The sequence below is a fragment of the Pyxicephalus adspersus genome, chromosome 5 (genome assembly GCF_032062135.1).
Source record: "Pyxicephalus adspersus chromosome 5, UCB_Pads_2.0, whole genome shotgun sequence".
Classification (NCBI taxonomy): Eukaryota; Metazoa; Chordata; class Amphibia; order Anura; family Pyxicephalidae; genus Pyxicephalus; species Pyxicephalus adspersus.
The window spans coordinates 116,993,552-117,011,879 of record NC_092862.1 but is presented as its reverse complement, the minus strand read 5'-3'; the positions used below and the strand labels follow the sequence as shown (position 1 = coordinate 117,011,879).

The 18,328-nt window shown below is 37.5% G+C and overlaps 1 protein-coding gene across 1 annotated transcript in view; it reads right to left on the bottom strand.

The window, feature by feature from the left end:
• Window positions 1-139: 139 nt before the first annotated feature.
• Window positions 140-18,328, bottom strand: part of LOC140331492 (ATP-binding cassette sub-family B member 5-like) — a 37,011-nt gene continuing 18,822 nt past the window's right edge. Inside the window, exons 17-28 of the mRNA XM_072412551.1 lie at window positions 16,575-16,718; window positions 16,356-16,460; window positions 14,873-14,950; window positions 14,695-14,778; window positions 12,974-13,177; window positions 8,355-8,455; window positions 7,810-7,950; window positions 5,792-5,948; window positions 5,414-5,611; window positions 3,810-4,016; window positions 3,467-3,613; window positions 140-2,088 (exon numbers count right to left, since the gene is read on the bottom strand). Of these exons, the coding sequence (XP_072268652.1) occupies window positions 1,891-2,088; window positions 3,467-3,613; window positions 3,810-4,016; window positions 5,414-5,611; window positions 5,792-5,948; window positions 7,810-7,950; window positions 8,355-8,455; window positions 12,974-13,177; window positions 14,695-14,778; window positions 14,873-14,950; window positions 16,356-16,460; window positions 16,575-16,718 (1,764 nt within the window). The 3' untranslated portion in view covers window positions 140-1,890. The remainder of the gene's footprint in view (window positions 2,089-3,466; window positions 3,614-3,809; window positions 4,017-5,413; window positions 5,612-5,791; window positions 5,949-7,809; window positions 7,951-8,354; window positions 8,456-12,973; window positions 13,178-14,694; window positions 14,779-14,872; window positions 14,951-16,355; window positions 16,461-16,574; window positions 16,719-18,328) is intronic.

Sequence of the window (18,328 nt, the reverse complement as noted above, 5' to 3'; positions counted from 1 at the left end):
CTAGGGAGGTTAATATGAAAATTTATGCTTGGGCTTCACGGTATTGCACCAAAGAAGAATCGCATGAAGGATTTTATTTATCAAGACTTTCCAAGACTTTAGACTTTCCTTCTAAAAAAAACACTCTAAGCTTTATTGGTCATATTTGTTCAAGTTTAATTTAAGAATGAAAACAATTTAACAAGAAAACACAAAATCAATAAATACTTCCTATCACTTACAATGTAACGAACATACAACCTATTTGAATTCCAGATTTTTAAGCTTTTGCAACTACACTTTTCTTGTTAGTAGACTTCCCCTATTGTTAGTAATGAAATCCACAGGTAAACATAAAAGGTAATAATTCTTATAATGAATGTATAGTCAAATCCAATTAGTTTTTAATTTTAAAGTTTGAGTTGTCAGAACAAAAAAGGAAGGGAAATCTTTCAATGAGGACATTTGCCTAAGAGGGGAATTTCCACTTCCTCTCATATTCATACCAACAAATAGTTTTTTGCCTATGTCCAGGCTTTCAACTTTAAGTGTAATACCCAATAACAGTCAAGCACAATTCATCTTATACTTGTCGGACTTCATACAAATGAAATCTGATTATGTTTTTACACTTGAAGAAACTTTACCGCCAACTGCCACCAAAACTGGCGGTAAAAGCACAGAGAATTAAAGTATTTTAAACGCTTACATGTGTTTTCCTTATTATTTTTATTCTGCAATGTGTCTTTGAGCTTGCTAGATATAACTACTCTAGAACAACGGTCGCCAACTGGTGGTCCGCAGATCACTGGTGGTCCACATAAAAATGTTGGTGGTCCGCCGCCCTGGTCAGTGCGCCCCCCAGCAGGCTCAGACCTGCGATGAGACGGTCGGGTTCTGACATCATGACATCACTCTGGGGGAAGTTTCTATCCCTTTGAGTGACACACTGCTCCCCATGCATGCGTGGTCCCGAGTCCGTGAAATTAGTGGTCCATGACAACCAAAAGGTTGGCGACCACTGCTCTAGGAAAGTAAATCCCTTAGCACCTCCCACTTAGCCCCTCTTCTTCTTGCATTGTCTATTGACTGTCTTTGTAATTGGTGCTATCTGGCTCCTCCACCTGACCACTCATCTCCATACATATCCTTTCCTGTAACTGCCAAATAATGATGGAAGATGGTGCCGCCCAACAGCAGTCATGGGGTGTTTTGATGTCCACACAAGGGAGGTTGTTACAAGTATGTAACAAGCACAAAATACACTAATTTTTGGTTTGGTGATAGAGATTCTTTAAATGTATGCATAATCAAAACTTTTTCTGACCCTTTTTTCTGTATATCCAACAGGAGTTGGGCTTGAACAACTCTTTATGGAATAGAGATAAATGTGCATTGAATAATAAATAAATATTATTGATAAGTATGTTTTCACTTAATGGGCAGGCACTGCTAATGCTTCATATGTTAGTTCAAGATGAGCAGGTTGAAGCTGGAATACATTTATTTGTAATATAGACCTTCTCATCAGCTACAGCTAGCACCGGAGTATATCTTAAATGTTAAAGTGCACCAATACTTAATAAGGGACAAATAACAGGTTCACTTGCCAGATCGCTGCCTTGTCACCCCATACATCCCCTAGAAATTGATGAGATACTTTGGAATAGTGAAGGGGGTGGAGGTGCTATGACTCTTCTTACTGCAATGGCAGCTAATCAGCAGGTCAAAATATTGTCACATATGGGCAGTGGTGGTTTCCTTGCGTTAGCAAGCTTTGACCTAGAATGAGCTTACTTAGGACTCCAGTGGGTGAGTGCAGGGAGGGTAATTATCCACAGCGAGGGGGCAGGACTATCAAATAAACCTGTTATATTGCCCTAAATATTCTATAAATATCACTTTATATCTCTAAGTTATTGTTTGTGCATTTACTAATTGGTAATAGGCCCCTCGTTTTGATAGTAGTTGTTGATGATTTCCGTATTCTATTATCTGTCCGTTCTTCATGACAATAATAACATCAGCATTCTGGACTGTGGACAGTCTATGGGCAATCATGATGCAGGTCCTTCCTTTCCTGGCTTGGTCCAGAGCTTGCTGTACAACCTTAAATAAAGTACACAGACAATAGAGATTTTTTTAGTGGGCATTTCTATAAAGAATATTTACTATAGTGCAGTGCTGTTTAAAAAAATTAAAAACAAAAAGAGTATAAAAAAGATTAATGTTTCTTAATCAGGATTCTGTCAAACACTGGTGTTCCTCCAGAGCCCAGGGATTTCTTAAGGATATTGTGCCTCTTGGGTTAGTTTATATGACACTGGTGATCTTTTTGACTGTTTGGGTGACAATCATCTTTTAGACCAGCAACGTTACCACTGACCAACACACTAATGTATTGTGAGCTGCGACTATAGTAAATATAGCAGGAGGTCCCTAAGGCCGCATGCACAGGTGCAATAATTGCGCGCTCTGCCCCTTCACTTCCATTAGGATCGTTCATCATCCATCGTTCATGGATCCGCCAGGACAGTCCTTTTGGACAATGGACGACGGACGCTGTACACACGCAAGATTCTGAGCCAATTATCGGACGAGAACCATTGCAAGTATGTAGCTAGCCTTAGACACGAAAGCTATTTCAAAGATTCCCCCATGGTAAAAATGGTCTGCAGTAGACTTTATGTATTTTTATAGCATGTCTTTAGACATCTATAGAAGGTAGGGTCTGGGTCTATAGAAGGTAGTGTAGCTTTGCTTTCCTAGAATTGTGCATCAGCAATTTTATCAGTATAACCAAAATATTAACCGATTATAAAAATTATAACACAAAATACTACACTATCTTCCACATAGATATGCTTCTGAATATCCTTAATGTTCTGTGAACAAAATATCAGAGGAAATTTCCAAATTTGGACTACTTATTTAAATCTGAACTGCAGCCCAGCCCTCTGTTCAGTCATGCACAGTTACAGGCTCCATCCAGCAAATCAGATAGAGTCTACTATTGTTTCCTGGCTGATGGGCATCCAGCGTCATGTTGTCCTCTCCTTCCCTGCCTACTGGCCCATACTTTTTATTCACAGAATTTTGGGTCTTCCGGAAAGGCTCAGCACGTAAGTTATGCCTACCTGGAAACATCCATTTTTATATTTTTATATCTTCTCCCAAGAATCAGCTCACTACTTCCCTTCGGGGCTGAAGGTTTTAGGGGGAAATACTAGTAGGGTAGCTGTGATGTTTAAAGTCCAAAAAATAGTATGTAATAAAAATGGAAAAGATTGTATTTAAAAATGTAATGGGCATGCTGATGAGGGGAAATAAGAAAATAACCAGGGAAGGAAAATTTATCATAAAAGCCTATCTGAGTTTTAATCAGGAAAATTTGTTTTGGTTTACATTCACAATTTAACAGCAGTAAAATGTAAGCTTCTCAGATTCCCACTTTATTAGCAAAAAGTGCAATATTTTATTAAATTACCTTTTCACTTTCATTGTCCAGCGCTGAGGTGGCCTCGTCCAGCAGTAATAGTTTTGGGGAACGTATAAGTGCCCGGGCTATGGCAATCCTCTGTTTCTGACCTCCTGACAGCTGAGTTCCTTTATCTCCAACCTTTGTATTATATTTCTAAAAGTAGTAATTACAAATAAATATGCTGTATTACAATATTCAATATTTTGAATTTTTTAAATCAGCCAAATATATTTCAAGTGCATAAAAAAATCAAAGCTCTACCATTACAGTACTCTTATGTCAAGGCAGCTTTCTGGTACATGCTAGAATTGTCAGTCAAGGCCTAAATTATTCAATTCATTCCCATTACCTCTGGCAATTCTTCTATAAATGAATGAATATTGGCTGCTTTAGCGGCCTGCTGTATTTCCTCCATGGAGACCACACGGGAGTTGTCCCCATAGGCAATGTTCTCAGAAATGCTACAATCGAACAACACGGGTTCCTGGGACACGATGCCTATTTGAGATCGGAGCCATTGCACGTTTAAACATTTTAGATCAATGTTATCAAATAGCTGTAAGTAGAGCAAAGGAAAATTATAAAGGAATTCAAGGCATTGTACTTGTGTAACATTTTTTAAACACTACATTACACCAGTGGTAAAGTTAAACTAGTTGTTGCCTCTCTGCAGGTCTGCTCCGTGCACATATTTGTAGGTCATACAGAGGCTTTCAGTAAGCAACAAGATTCTGTAGCTCTCATTGGGCCTGATTTATTAAAGCTCTGGAGAGGCTGGAGAGGATATACTTTCACCAATAAAGCTTGTTGATCCAGCAAACCTGAAATGGATTTCTTCAAAGTCATTTGCTATTTGGTAGCAAATGTTTTGAATCCTGAACAAGATCTATTCCAGGTTTCCTGGATCACCCAGCTCCACTGATGAAAGTGTATCCACTCCAGTTTTGGAGAGCTTTAATAAATCAGGCCCATTGTATTTATAGTGCCCTCTATCACTAAAGTGCTCAATGTACTCTTTTTTGCACCTTGTCCTTTTGCCCAAGTTGGTTCCTTTTGGAATTTAATAGCCATAACTATCTTCCGATTAAGCACGGTTGCTAACATAGCTCTTACCAAATATAATGTATTTGTTTCACGTATATGAAATTAGAAACATCCCATTTAGTGCAGTATAGAAGAAATTGCAGTCCATCCATTTATAGTCAGTGGTTTGTCTGACTGCACATTTATCACCTCTTAAGGTAAATTGTAATATTAGTATAAAGTGAGCCCAGTGTACAGGATTGCAGAGATGAGTCCTGGACGGTAGGTATGTTTACCCTTATATATGGCATGAGCTCTTTAGACAGACTGTGCACTAAGGAAAGAATCCATAAATAGGAAGCAACTCGGGGCTTTACATTTTTTTGTTTTTTCAGGACTTGTGAATGGGAAGAAGGTACTGGATGGTCCTTCCCATTCCACCCAAATACACCCCTGGACTTCGCTCCAGGCAGACAAGGGGTCTGGGCTATAAATGGCACAGATGTGCTATCATAGGGGTCTCAATTTGTTATGGAATGGCAGCATGCAAACTGCAAGCAGGGATGGATACTGAGCTTTGTGCTAAGGAGCGGTGTTTCCTCCGCCTGAAGGCTTTTTTGTAAACTATTTGTAAAATGGTCTGTACAGGACTTTGGGACTCTGAGCTATTACAAGCAGATGCAAGCTAACTTTAGATTTTATTTGTGTTTGGCCCAGATAAAGGCTGTTGTATTTTACTTGAACTGTGTTCTGTGTGCTAGCTGTGGTTGCTGATCCCCCCTAATATCACACCATATACATACAGTCATGATCTTTAGCTGCGAAATCAATACAACTCTACAAAAAAATTCATATGAATAACATACACTAAACATTGGTGGATATTTAGCAGACTTCAGCCAATTGTTAATATGTACAAACAAATCTCACCACTGTCCCCTGGAGGGGATCGTAGAACCTTTGCAAAAGCTGGATAGAAGTGCTTTTCCCACATCCACTGCTGCCCACAAATGCCACAGTCTGACCACTTGATATTCTTAAAGTCAATTCTTGCAGTACCGGCACATCTGGACGAGATGGATAGTTGAAGGAAACCTGACGCAGTTCCAAATTTCCTTGGCAGTTACCCTATACATTATTAGAAATGGTATAAAAGATAAATATTGTTCACCCTAATAACTTGTCATATCAATAAAATTATTATATTGATGGCAAAATACTACTGTGTTATACTGGAATTACAAAGTTTGAGAAGTGAAAGTAAGTAATGGAAAATGAGCAGGCTTAATAATAGGCACATTAACTTACTGGTTTTAGGCCATGATGACTGTAGCTGTCAATAGCTGGCTCTCTATCAAACAATGCAAAAAGATGGGAAGCTGCAGATTTGGCTTTGGCATAGTCTGGAGCAAAGGATAAAGTCTGTCCTACTGACACAGCGCCATAAGTTAGAATGACAAACACTCTGTTGAGAAAAGGAATGCAATGATAAAAAAATCCAAAAAAATTAATCTAAAGAGGTAAGCTTTTCAAATACAGAAAATGTAAACAGCAATTGGTAAGAAAGAAACGGTATTCTCTCACCAGTGCAGAATAAAACAACCATTTCATACCTATGCCAGCCCCCACAGCTTTCTAAATTTACTTCCTTACTGTTTCATTTACCTGAGGGACCACAGAGGCCCTGATTTACAATTTGAGAACTCTCCACTGGCCCCAAGGAGTCAGTGTAACATCCGAGTGGCCAATTGCCAAACATTATGGGCCTGATTTATTAAGGCTCTCCAAGGCTAAAGCTTTTATAAATCAGACCCTATATGTTACATGGCAGTAAGAGTGATCTCTCTCATTGGGCTCCCCTAAACTATATCAGCTAGATCCCTTTTTTTACCCACCTTCTGGAAGACAGGAAGCAAAGAAAATGCAAATGCCATATACACATCTGTTTGGGTTTCAGTATTAAATTCTAACTCCAGAAATATAAAATAACTTTCTTTTCAATGGGGTTTTATCTGCACTGCAGGGCTTACATACCTGTTTAGGCCCAGGTGGGATGTAAGGAATAATTTTATTAACTCTTTACACTTTACTATTTATTAATTTAACTAACTCTTTGTAGGTTCCTCCTTTTTTGTGAAGCTTGTCCCCCACAGCCTGTCCCAAAAACTGCTCTGTGCTGTTGCAGTCACTGACATCATCCCCCATAATGCAGGACTAATAGTCCTGCACTGTAATTAGGGACTCCGAGGGTGCACTCACAACTAGAATCATTACCACCAAAGTGGGGGATAGGGTAAGTAAAGGGAGAATTTAAACAAAAAATCCTGGAGTTTTAGGTTTAGACATAAATGGACCCATGGAAGATTTACATTATTGATTTAAAAAGCAATGTGTTTTTTGCCTTGTTGTATGTGAGTTCTAGGTTTTTCTCCTTTCCCTTCCCCACTCTCTGCACATTTATTTCCTAAGTGTAGCTTCATAGACTCTGTATGTATATATGTTGTTCCTAATAATAATCTCAATACACAATAACCCATAAATACCCCTTGACACCCTTGTTAAGGTTGTCAAAGATGTCCCTATGGAGGTGACATTTGGGGACTGGATAGAAGTAAGGACCTGTAAACTAGAACATGTGCAACAAATTGAACTGAATATGAATGCAATTTACATGCTATCTTAAACCTATACATTTTAACTGATCCCTACGTTATAAACTGGATAGAGTGTAGAGGTAAATCTGCTGTGTACAATATGTGATAATGTAATTCAAGTGGTTCATAAGAAAGGAGTGGTTGGAGGAGGTGCTGCTGTAGAAATCCTTTCTGAAGGCATCAATGGAAGCATCACCCAGAACAATTAATAGTAAAGGTGGCCTTATACTGCATATCACAGAATATACCTTAAATGTAATGGTAATTCCTAATGGATGTTTTATCGCTATATCAATTGAATAGACCCATTCTTTGGTTGATCCCACATGCAGCCAGGGTCACCCCCTACGAACAATTATCCAATAGGAACACCCAACACCATTTAGTATAACAAGACAGCTAAGCTTGTTCCCATTGGCTGGTAGTTGTTGGGGTGTTATCCTGGCAGAACGTTGGATGTGTTGGTTGGTTATCTAGATAAAGGATTGCTATTAGGAAGATAGCGATCATTCACTTGTTTGTACACCCATCAACTAGTATATGGTTTCCTAAAGGTTCAAACGCTCATCCCTGCATTCAGTTTTTAATGCAAGATTGAAAATGATAATCAGGAATGGACAAAACAAACACATGCCAGTCATTATACTGTATAATCTACCGTGTAATACTTACAACATCACTTCTTCAAAATTCATTCTTCCTACTTGAATTAAATAAGCCCCAAAACGAAAGCTTGCCGCATAAGCAAAAAATATGAATGATTGGCTAAGGGCAAAACATAAGCCATATATCTGAGCTTTATGCTGCGAGTTCCTAAAACGACAAATCAGAATGCCAAGTTACAGTAAAAGGCAGATAATTGTAATAATGACAAACAATTTCAAAACTCCATAATTTATGTTATTATTTTAAAAAGCCAATTCAATAGTCATTTTCTTTTCCAAGCTGCATCAAAACTACAAACCCAATTTTTTAAAAAGTTGGGATACTTTCTAAAAATGCAATAAAAAGCTAAAATCTGTAATTTGTTAGTTCAATGGAACATTTATTGACCAGGCAAAACAACAAACATAATTCTTTTTGTTAAACATAGACACATTTAAAAATTGATGCCTGCAACACACTCCAAAAAAATTGGGACAGAGGCAAGAGGTATTTGCTGAAACACTTCCTAAATAGTAATACATTATATTTGATGCAAAAAAAAAAAAACTAACCTGAAAGGTTTCAGTAAGCTTTCTGTGTAATTATTTTCAAATGTTCTCTCTCTTGTTAATGATACAACAGTTCGAATATTATCCACAGCTTCAATTGCTATCTGAGGATTTTTATATAAAATAAAAATAACAAAATAAAACAAAGAGTATAAATGGGAAACATACATGATGGCTTTTGTTTACATTCTTATTATAAAGTACAGTAGAGTACAGGAAACTTTATAAATATGAGAGGGAAAAGTTTACATGACCTGAGGAGAAACAGAGAACTGCTGTCAGTTCCCCACCAACAAATTACACCACACCAGATTTTGCTTAAATGGCCCATAGGCCTTTCATTACACTTAAAGCTTAACCAAATAATTACATTACATAACAAAAAAAATAACAAAAATAAATATAGATAACAAAACAACAATAACAAATCAAATAACATATTAAATCAATAATCTACCCAAAATTAAACAACATTTAAATAACATTTAATTACCATTTTCCCACACCTTAAAATTTTCCACACATTAACATCTGGTTACTGGTCCTCCAAGTTTTCCCTTTCTATTACATCCTTTCAGGATCTGCGCCACCAAGATATGTAATGCTCCCAGCCGCATTATGCCAAGCTCAGGAACGATATCACTACCAAGCGCAGTCCCACCACATAACCATAATACCATGACTTTAAAGAGCACCTTTTTTTGAAAATCCACACAAAAGGCAGAATCTCCCACTCCTATTTAACATTACCCAAACCAACATCCTTCGAGAACCTCACCGCAGCACACCCACTGGACCCATTACACAGTAGTGCGGGAGGGTGGGAAAACCTTTCCCTCTCTAAAAAACTTTTCCCACACTTACCAAAACTTTCCCTCACTCTGTCTTCTCACTAAAATGATCCCTCCTTCTCAAATCCCAGTCCTTTTATCCCCTTTACTCTGCACCCACCTCTATGTCACTATCACATCACTCTCCCTTGTGCTAACTTCCTGGGTTTTTTCTATTAACCCTCTCACTGCCTGCTTCCTGCCGCCCCCAGTCATGCAGGCCTTCCAATACCTTCCTAAAGTTATTTCGTTCCAGGCCTGTGTTTTTGTTAGCTTTCAATTTTTTTGTAGCAACTTCAATAAAAAAAAAATTTAGGAAAATATAGCAGCAAATGACAACTTTGATTAGGTGTTTTTTTGTTTTATAGGCTGAGCTATTACAATTGCTCACCACCTTCCTTCTGTGACTACCTCATGCCTCCTCATGAAAACACACGGGGGCTAATTTACTAACCTCCCTAGCGGTTCATTTCTTTTCGATTTTATATGTCTAAAAGCGGTACATTGTTTTTCATGAAAATTTATTTTACAGTATAATATATTAGTATGAGTACAATAAAGTTTGAAACACAAAATCATTTAAAAACAATAAATTGAATAAACTATATATATATTAAAAAAAATATATTTTTTTAATTAAATTAAAAAAAATACATATTATACTCATACTATTATATATACTGTAAAATAAATGTTCTTGAAAACAATGTACTGCTTTTACACATAAATGTATTGCATTGGCACTGGGAAATCCCTCGGTGACTCATCGGATGCAGAATCAGGAAGAAGAAAGAAGACAGAGATCGCGTCGCTGGACGGCGCGGACCCCCCGTGGATCAGGTAAGCGCTGTATTTACTAACCTTCCATAGGTGTTCCAACCCCGAGTGTGACTGGAGGTTACCACTTGTAGCAACTTTTTTCTACCCCGAGTCACACTCGGGTTACCGCTAGCGAGGTTAAAGGAATACTACTAGGTCTACTTAGTGAAGGTAATTATACCCTTGTAAGGGATCATTCCCTTAGCTTAGTGAATGTAGTGAATGTTACGGTAGTCCAGTTTGCAAAGATTACACAGTCATGTGCAATGAAGTCTTAAAAAAAACTGCCCTATGGTTTCTACTGTAATAAAGTTATGCTTATATTATAATTTTTGGTTCATTTGGGCTTTAAATGCTAAAATAATAAAATAGCTTTTGTTGAAATACTGAGCCTAATTCCAAAGATTCCCCTGCAGCACTTTCATCTTCTGCCAGATATCTGATGGTGAACATCATTCAACCTACTTCTTGGACCCGATCATCCAGGACTAGTTAGTACATATGGGTTTAAGCCTTTCTCTGGCCAGAGTTTTTTCGATGTGGTGGAAGTTCTTTATTGGGATAAAAACACAACACATACTTACTCACATTTATTAAAGAAGTCATTCCATGCAGGTGACATGGTTCAGGGGTGTACACAGACCTCAGTCATGACAACAATGGGCAGTCTTGCTTCTGTTGCTAAACAATAGACTTCCGGCATTGCAGTAAGAGAGCATGGAATCCTTGTGGTTTTGTAATTGACATGGTTTTCCATCATGACATGAGTGACAATGGATTTATTTTAGAGTATATAAATAAACTATATTTTAAAAGTCAGAAAGTATGTCTTTATCTTACATAAACCGAGGACACAAAAATACAGATAACCATTACTGTGGACTTTGAAGGCACCTTATGCTAATAGACATTCATTCACAAACATCTTCAGAACAACCATAAATTATTTAGGTATTAAAACAATATAAATATACCAACATCCCTGTACATGGATGACATATATTGGGGGCTTTCAATGCGTTTCGCAGGATGTGCTTTTTCAGGAAATAAAAGTAATGAGACTAGTACATCCTACTGGCAATCTTATGCTTCCTGCTCCTGAGATACAAAGTTTTGCCAGATGCCAAGTATCCCCTATGTATATAATGAATGTCCAATAACATAAGGTGCCTTAAAAGTTCACAGTAATGGTTGACTGTATTTTTTGTGTCCTTGTTGTTATTGTATATGGCACCACTCCTTCACTAGCTCTAGTGATTCCAATGTACAGAATATTTAAACAAAGGGCTATTTTTTACAATTGTGCTGTTTTAACATTTTAATACTTTAGGAATATAAATATGGTTCTAATGTACTCCTGTGCTCCCTGCACCCTTTAGAAAAAGGAAAAATCTGTACCTATACGTTTTTAAAGAGGGATTCCAGCTTCATGGGCCCTTCCAACAAACTTCCCACCGTGACCACATCCCTCAACATCGGAACCCCTTTTCTTGGCCATCTCAGGATGTATGCCTAGATGAGGGTTTGGTTTAACCTCCCAACCGCTAACCCCGTACTTTTCCGTGCAAAAAATATTTGCAACTATCGATAACCCCGTACTTTTCCGACTACATTAAAATCTCACTTACCTGGTCCCGCTGTGCTCATCCAGCGTTGGGTCCGTGTTCCAGCGTCGTCCTCCAGCGTCGATCTCCCTCTCCAGCATCGGGTGCCGTCTCCTATACCAGCGGGACCGGTAAGATGCCGGCCGGCATCTTGTGTTCCGCCGGCCGGAGTTTGTATTCAATCCAATACATAATGAGAGTTTGAATTTTGTTCTCATTTTGTATTGGATTGAATACAAACTCCTGTATCCAATCCAATCCAAAATAATAGAAAATATATTTATGTGGTTTTGTCTATAGGTATGTGACGGACACTAAGGAGGTGTTTTAGAAAAATATATTACTGTACATTATACCGAATTATCGCATTATCGGTATTGGATTGAATACAAAGTCCTGTATCCAATCCAATACAAAATAATACAAAATATATTTATGTGGTTTTGTCTATAGGTATGTGACGTTGGACGGTTGGACACTAGGTAGGTGATTTAGAAAAATATATTACTATACAGTATACCGAATTATCGCATTTTCAGTATTTTTCATTTATTTATGTATTCTTGTTTAAGCTGATTTTTGTGTTTTTCCTTTAATTTTATTAAAAATTTTTTTTTTTTTTTTACATGATTGTGTGTTTCAAACATTTTTTATATTCATTATATCTACTAGACCCCTATTCGGACATATTTCTGTAAGTTACAGGTCTACAATTTAAAAAAAAAAATTTCATGAAAACCTGTGACGCTTTTGGTACAGAAATCTAGACATCAGTGTAACGCTCAGGTGGTTAAATATCTGGGGCGGGGGGCTCACATTTTTTCTTTCACTTTAATTTAAAAAACAACCACGTGCAGCTATAACACATGTTATTCAAAGTAACTTTGTATTTTCAATTTTGCCCTTTCAGCTGCAAATGTACCACTTCAACACAATATTCAATTTGTTAAACATTAAAAGTGTTATTGTTAGATGCTATTACAGACAAGTATGGAGATAGTGGTGAACTGCTATTTAAGGTGCTCTAGGGGCAGGGTCAGCAAGTATTTGTAGGACGTTGAAGGATTATGTATTCATAAATAACCACTGCAGTAAATTTTAAAAGCCCGCCATGGTTCTGCTTTATCTTCCATTAGTTCCATCTCCAACTTAAGTTGCACATTTTAAATACGCATATTTAAAATAACTTAACACTATATTTCACTATATATATATAAATATATATATGTATGTATATGTATATCTACATATACATACTCAGGGAATTGAATATTTATCTGTGAACAGATTAATTATATATATGGAAAAAATATTATTATAAAAGCATGTAAAAATATGATACAACTATAAAGGATAACAAAACACATACCTTCCCAGCCTGCTGAAGTTCTTTTTTATCTCGATTGGCAAATCCAGTCAGAGCTCTGGTCTCCAATAGTCCAGTGATCACAAGAACGGGAGACATTGCCAAGACCAGCAGAGACATTTCCCAACCAAACACAAACGCAATTAAGATGGACAGACCCATACTGCCCAAATTCTGTGCAAGTAAGCCAAGCCTGGATCCTGTTGCCTTAATCAAGTATTGATAACCAGATATTATATAAAATTCAGTAGGGAAAACAATTATTGCACATAAACCTGGCATGATTATTCCTTAAAATGCTGGCAAGTCTAAACACAATCTCACAACTGTATAATTGGCATTCTATTCATTTCCTGCAATGCTAAATCTCCTGTGCAGCAGGATTTCTATATTTATCTATTAGACTATCCAGCAAGGCAGTAAAAACCACAATGATAATGCACAAGTGAATGTGAATCAGATTTCAATTTACTACAAATGTACAGATAAAAATGAAATTTGATTTGGTTTTAATAAGCTAATACCAGGGAGCTAACTGCTCTTCCACTTACTGAATGAACCAGCAATAATCATCTTCTAAAAAGGTTCAGATTTTGTAGAAGCTGGAGAGTGAATTCACCTAAAGGAGCTTATATTTCCCAGGGACACTGGTACCAAGATATTTGTGTTTCAGTGCCAAGGACTTCATACCTGCTGTGGATGTCCCAGGAAAGATTTTTTAAAATTACTTCCCAAGTGTAGTTCATAATATTTAAATGTCATAGGTTGTTGGGTACAGAGCCACAAACTGTGCCAGAGGTATTCCTGCTGAAGTGCCCCAAGAAAGTTCAGAAACAGTGGGTGACCAGATGAAGTTAAATATCACTTGACCCTTGAACTTGACATTTTTGTTTTACAATGGATGCCATATTACATTTTACTTTTCCTAAAACAGCATTTGTCAGCTCACAAAGTTGAAGTATGGTTTGGGAAATCTTTTTTCTTAGATTGATCTGCACAAATTTTACCATTTGAAATCAAATTATTCTTTATAAAAAATATGCATTACTGCATTACCCCCAACACACTCTATTAAGTAGGCATATTAGAAAATGTTAGTGACTGTTCTTATCAGCCACATTGCCCAATGCAGTGTAGAACAAGGAAAATAACCCCCATTTTTTTGGCTGCAGTTCATATCAATAGTTGAATCAATTTTAGGGCAACTGCAGTGCATAGTAAAAAAGCACAAATAAAACATGTAAAATAATTTGTACCAGTGTAAAAAAGAAATGCATCACTATTTTAAAAGTGTAGAGTATTACATTGGTTTTGGTGTATGTTAACAAATGTGGTATCTGTTACTGAGCAGAAGCTCAGTTCATCCTTAGCTGTGCAGCTTACAAGAATCACAAACATAGAGCTTTGGGACTGATTTACAAAAGGAATATTGGGTGTTCACATAGCAAAGTGAATTATCCACTTGCAAGGAATTTCACTTTGCTTAGTAAATGAGATGAAATAAGATGACGCTCTGTTGACTTCAACCATCCAAATCCTTTCTTGTACATGTACCCTGGATATGATGGGTATTTTTACAAAGTGAACTATCACCATATTCACTAAGCTTGAATTATCTCTAAGCAAGGTAATAATTCACCATGGTAGATGAACAGCCTAAATTTCTTCAGTAAATTGCCCCCTTTGTCTCTAGTTAGCAGAACATATATAAAAATAATAGTTACGGTCTGGATTTGTGAAGCCTCCATGGAAAGTCTGGTTGTGAGAGCTCCTGTGTTATTTTTCTTATCATCAAACCATGCAATATCCTGGAGAAGTTTTAGAAATAAAATATACCATTGATTGGAGAACTGTTACAATAATATACACACAAGAAAGCTTAACAGTAGCTGGAATACTTACCTGCCCTAACATTGCTTTAAATGCCATGTGTCTCAGCCGCATAGTTAAAACTTCACCTGATCTTCCAAACATAAAGCCCTGATAATATGTAAAAAAATAGTAAGTTTAATATTCAGAAGTTTTCAAAAACATCAATGCTTGTTGCAATTAACAAGAACATTTAACACTTAGGAGTAAATGGTAAAACAGTCAATTATAATATAGAAGCCATTGTTTCCATACATTGCACTGATGATGTTCAATAAGTCTGACACTGCTGTATTCAATTTGGAAATAACAGTTCTTCAACATTAGGCCATGTATGTGCTTTACAGCAGTGGTTCTGGATGTATAGCTATCAATGGAATATGAAAAAATGATTTGCATGGTTCAGATGAAAAGAAAATCAAAAACCAATTGCGTGCCCGCAGCCTCTGTCATTACAGGGAATCCCCTACGCCTTTATAGTGGGCATGTGCTGTGCGGGACCTGAACAGACCACACCCACTCTGATTCCAAAAATAAGCTCTGCATGGAGCTGACACTGACACCAGACTCTGTGCACAGGGGATCTCTTACGTCACCCTGGTGGGCGTGTGCTGTGTGGGACCCACACAGGCCACATCCTCACTAACCCTGGTCGGCCCCCACACATTTACCTCTCACCAAATCTGGCCCTCTTTGCAAAAAGTTTGGATACCCTTGGTATAGACATTATAACTTGATAACTAGCTAAATTAAAGGCTTATTTAAGCTAAAATACTTCACAAACTGCATTCCTTTAAAAAACTGCACATTTTAGAGACATTACAAGGAATGATAGACAATGCTAGTTTCGGATATCTTGGAAATAAAATTCTTGACCAGGAAACCTAAAGTATCCCCATGTTCATCAACAAGACATTCCTGGAGAGCAACAATTTTGTTAGGATAACATTTTCTAATAATATTCATTCTACCAATAGAACCTGTATTATACCAGGAACCTTAACATAGAATAAACACAGCTAATAATAATTAGAAAACATAAATTAATAATTTTCCTTATCACAGCCCGCTATTCTAAAATGAAAAATAATCCCCATAGTTTGGGGATGTTTCATAAAATGTAACTTGTGAATATATCTACATATACTAGATCTACATCTACACTATTGTCAAAAACTCTGGCCTGACATTAAAGTGGTACTAAGCCCTTCCCTATCTTCCTACTTCCCTATCCCTGTTCCATCTCAGTTTGCTGCAATTTTCCATCTTTGCTCCTCCTTACACTTTTCAGGCATTTTGATTGGCCATGCTGGTATGACGCAAATAAGCGGGAGTTCATTCATTACCGGCATGTGCAAGGGAAGCCAGGATTGATGGGTTTCTGTCAACCACCACTGAGATGCACATGCTGAGCAATCTTTGACAGCTAGGCAGCAATCAGGCGGGTTAAGAACAGTTATTGCAAAAGTAACATTGTCTGACCTCTGACTGTGTTAGATGAAAAGTAAAATCTCACCTGTAAGAAGTAAGTGAAAAAAGATACAACTCCAACGATTGCAAAAGCGATGCAGTACATATCAGACTCTTGTTTTATTATGGCAGGATCATTAATCCCAAAGAGCTACCAAGAGAGAAAATCAAATTACCCAAGCTTTAGGCACATGTATTTATTTAGAAGAGAATGTGGTCATAATATAAATTTTCCTAAGGCAAGGGAACCTCCTTAAATACTTACAGCTATAATTTTGCTAAAAAAAATACAAAATATGGGGTGACCGCTTCCATTGATTAATGATGCTAGTGTGCCAACCAAAATGTAAGGCCACTCTGATCGGTTTAAATTCAAAAGCCTCAAAAATGAAATGTTTGGTAGATCTTTCTGAAAATAAACAAATGGAAATTATTACACATAAATTTTACATTTTTGTTATTACACAGAGCCTGGATGGGTGAAAAACAAAAAGCATAACCACTTTCTGGCTGCACACTAAGCAATAATATATTGCAGAGTGCCCCTTACCCCTTCACAATAACACAATATTCTTTGTAAAAATCCCAATAAAGAAAGGCCCGGAACGGGGGAACGTAGTGAGGGCATAGTGAGCCAAGTTTAGGGTGGTCTTAGGGGAGGTAGTTAGTCAGAGTAAGGGGTGACGGAATAGTTGGAAGATTGTGGAGTATTTAGCAACAGGATAGGGAGAGGAAGTTTCCCACCCACCGTCCCTGTGTTTGATACAGGGGGGTGTTTTGAGATGCGAGAAGGCAGTGAGGTCCTCGAGGGAATTTGGTTTGGTGTGATGTTTCAGTGGGGGTGAGAGACCCATCTGTGGTGTGGGAGTCTCTGGAATTATGTTGGTATCAGAAGGATTGAATGGTATTGGATTAAAGGGTTGTGAGTTCTGCTGGTATCGTTCCAGAGCTGGGTGGTTGTGGCTGGGAGCATATATATCACGGTGGTGCAGACCCAAAAGAAGGGGGGTAAATGGTGGGCCTTCGAGGACCAGTAACCAGAGTTTTAAATTGGTATAAGGTTTTATTGGTGGTTGTTTATGTTATATTTATATGGTTATGGTAAAGTTATTTATTGTTTTATTGTATGTATGATTATTTATTTGGTAATTTAAAGTTATTTAAGTTTTTAATAAAAGGCCTAGTGGCCATTTATCCAATGTGTAACCATTTGTTGTGTTATTTATAAAGGAGGGCGGTTACTGAATTCGGGTCTCTGCCTTGTCACAGTCATGAGCTAATATATAAAGTTCATAACATATTTATATACAAAGTAAAAAATCTGGTGATTAAACTTCAACACCTGTTCTTTTCCATGACAGCACACATGCTCAAAGGAGCATGGAGTGTACATCCTGAAGATATTTTATTGCAGCCTGCATCACAAATCACACGACCAGAATAGTTCAGATGTCGCCCCCAGCTCTTCTCGTCACTCTTACTGCCTCTAGTTCACACCCCCTTCCCCCCACTTTGCTACTTTAATTCAAGAGACTGAAAGCTTCTCTGGACGTAAAAGGGCTGGCAAGCATCCTTTTATTTCAAACAAACTTAAATTTAATAAATGTGTAAATAAAAATTTACAATATAACTTAAATTTTTAGTAAACATTTAGTAACAGATTTGCATAAAACACAAAACACTTCAAAATTATTCAACAGTACTTAACTCCTTGTTAACAACAACATACCCATTTCAAACCCACCAACAAGGCTGCAAGTGCTGTAAGGTAAAGTCCACAAATAAACCAAATTCTTAACTCCCAGCCAACACACCACAATGACCCCTAGCTGCCCAGCACCACTTCGGGGACTGTAACCTTTAATTGCTTAAGGGGCAGCACACCCCCTTATGATGGTTCCCCCTTCCGCCAAAATACTGACCAGGACCCTAGCCCTCCAAGACCCCACCCACCCTGCTCCACCATCCACTATCCCCCTAATGCCCAACCAATGGGGATGGGTGGGTGGGAAACGTTTC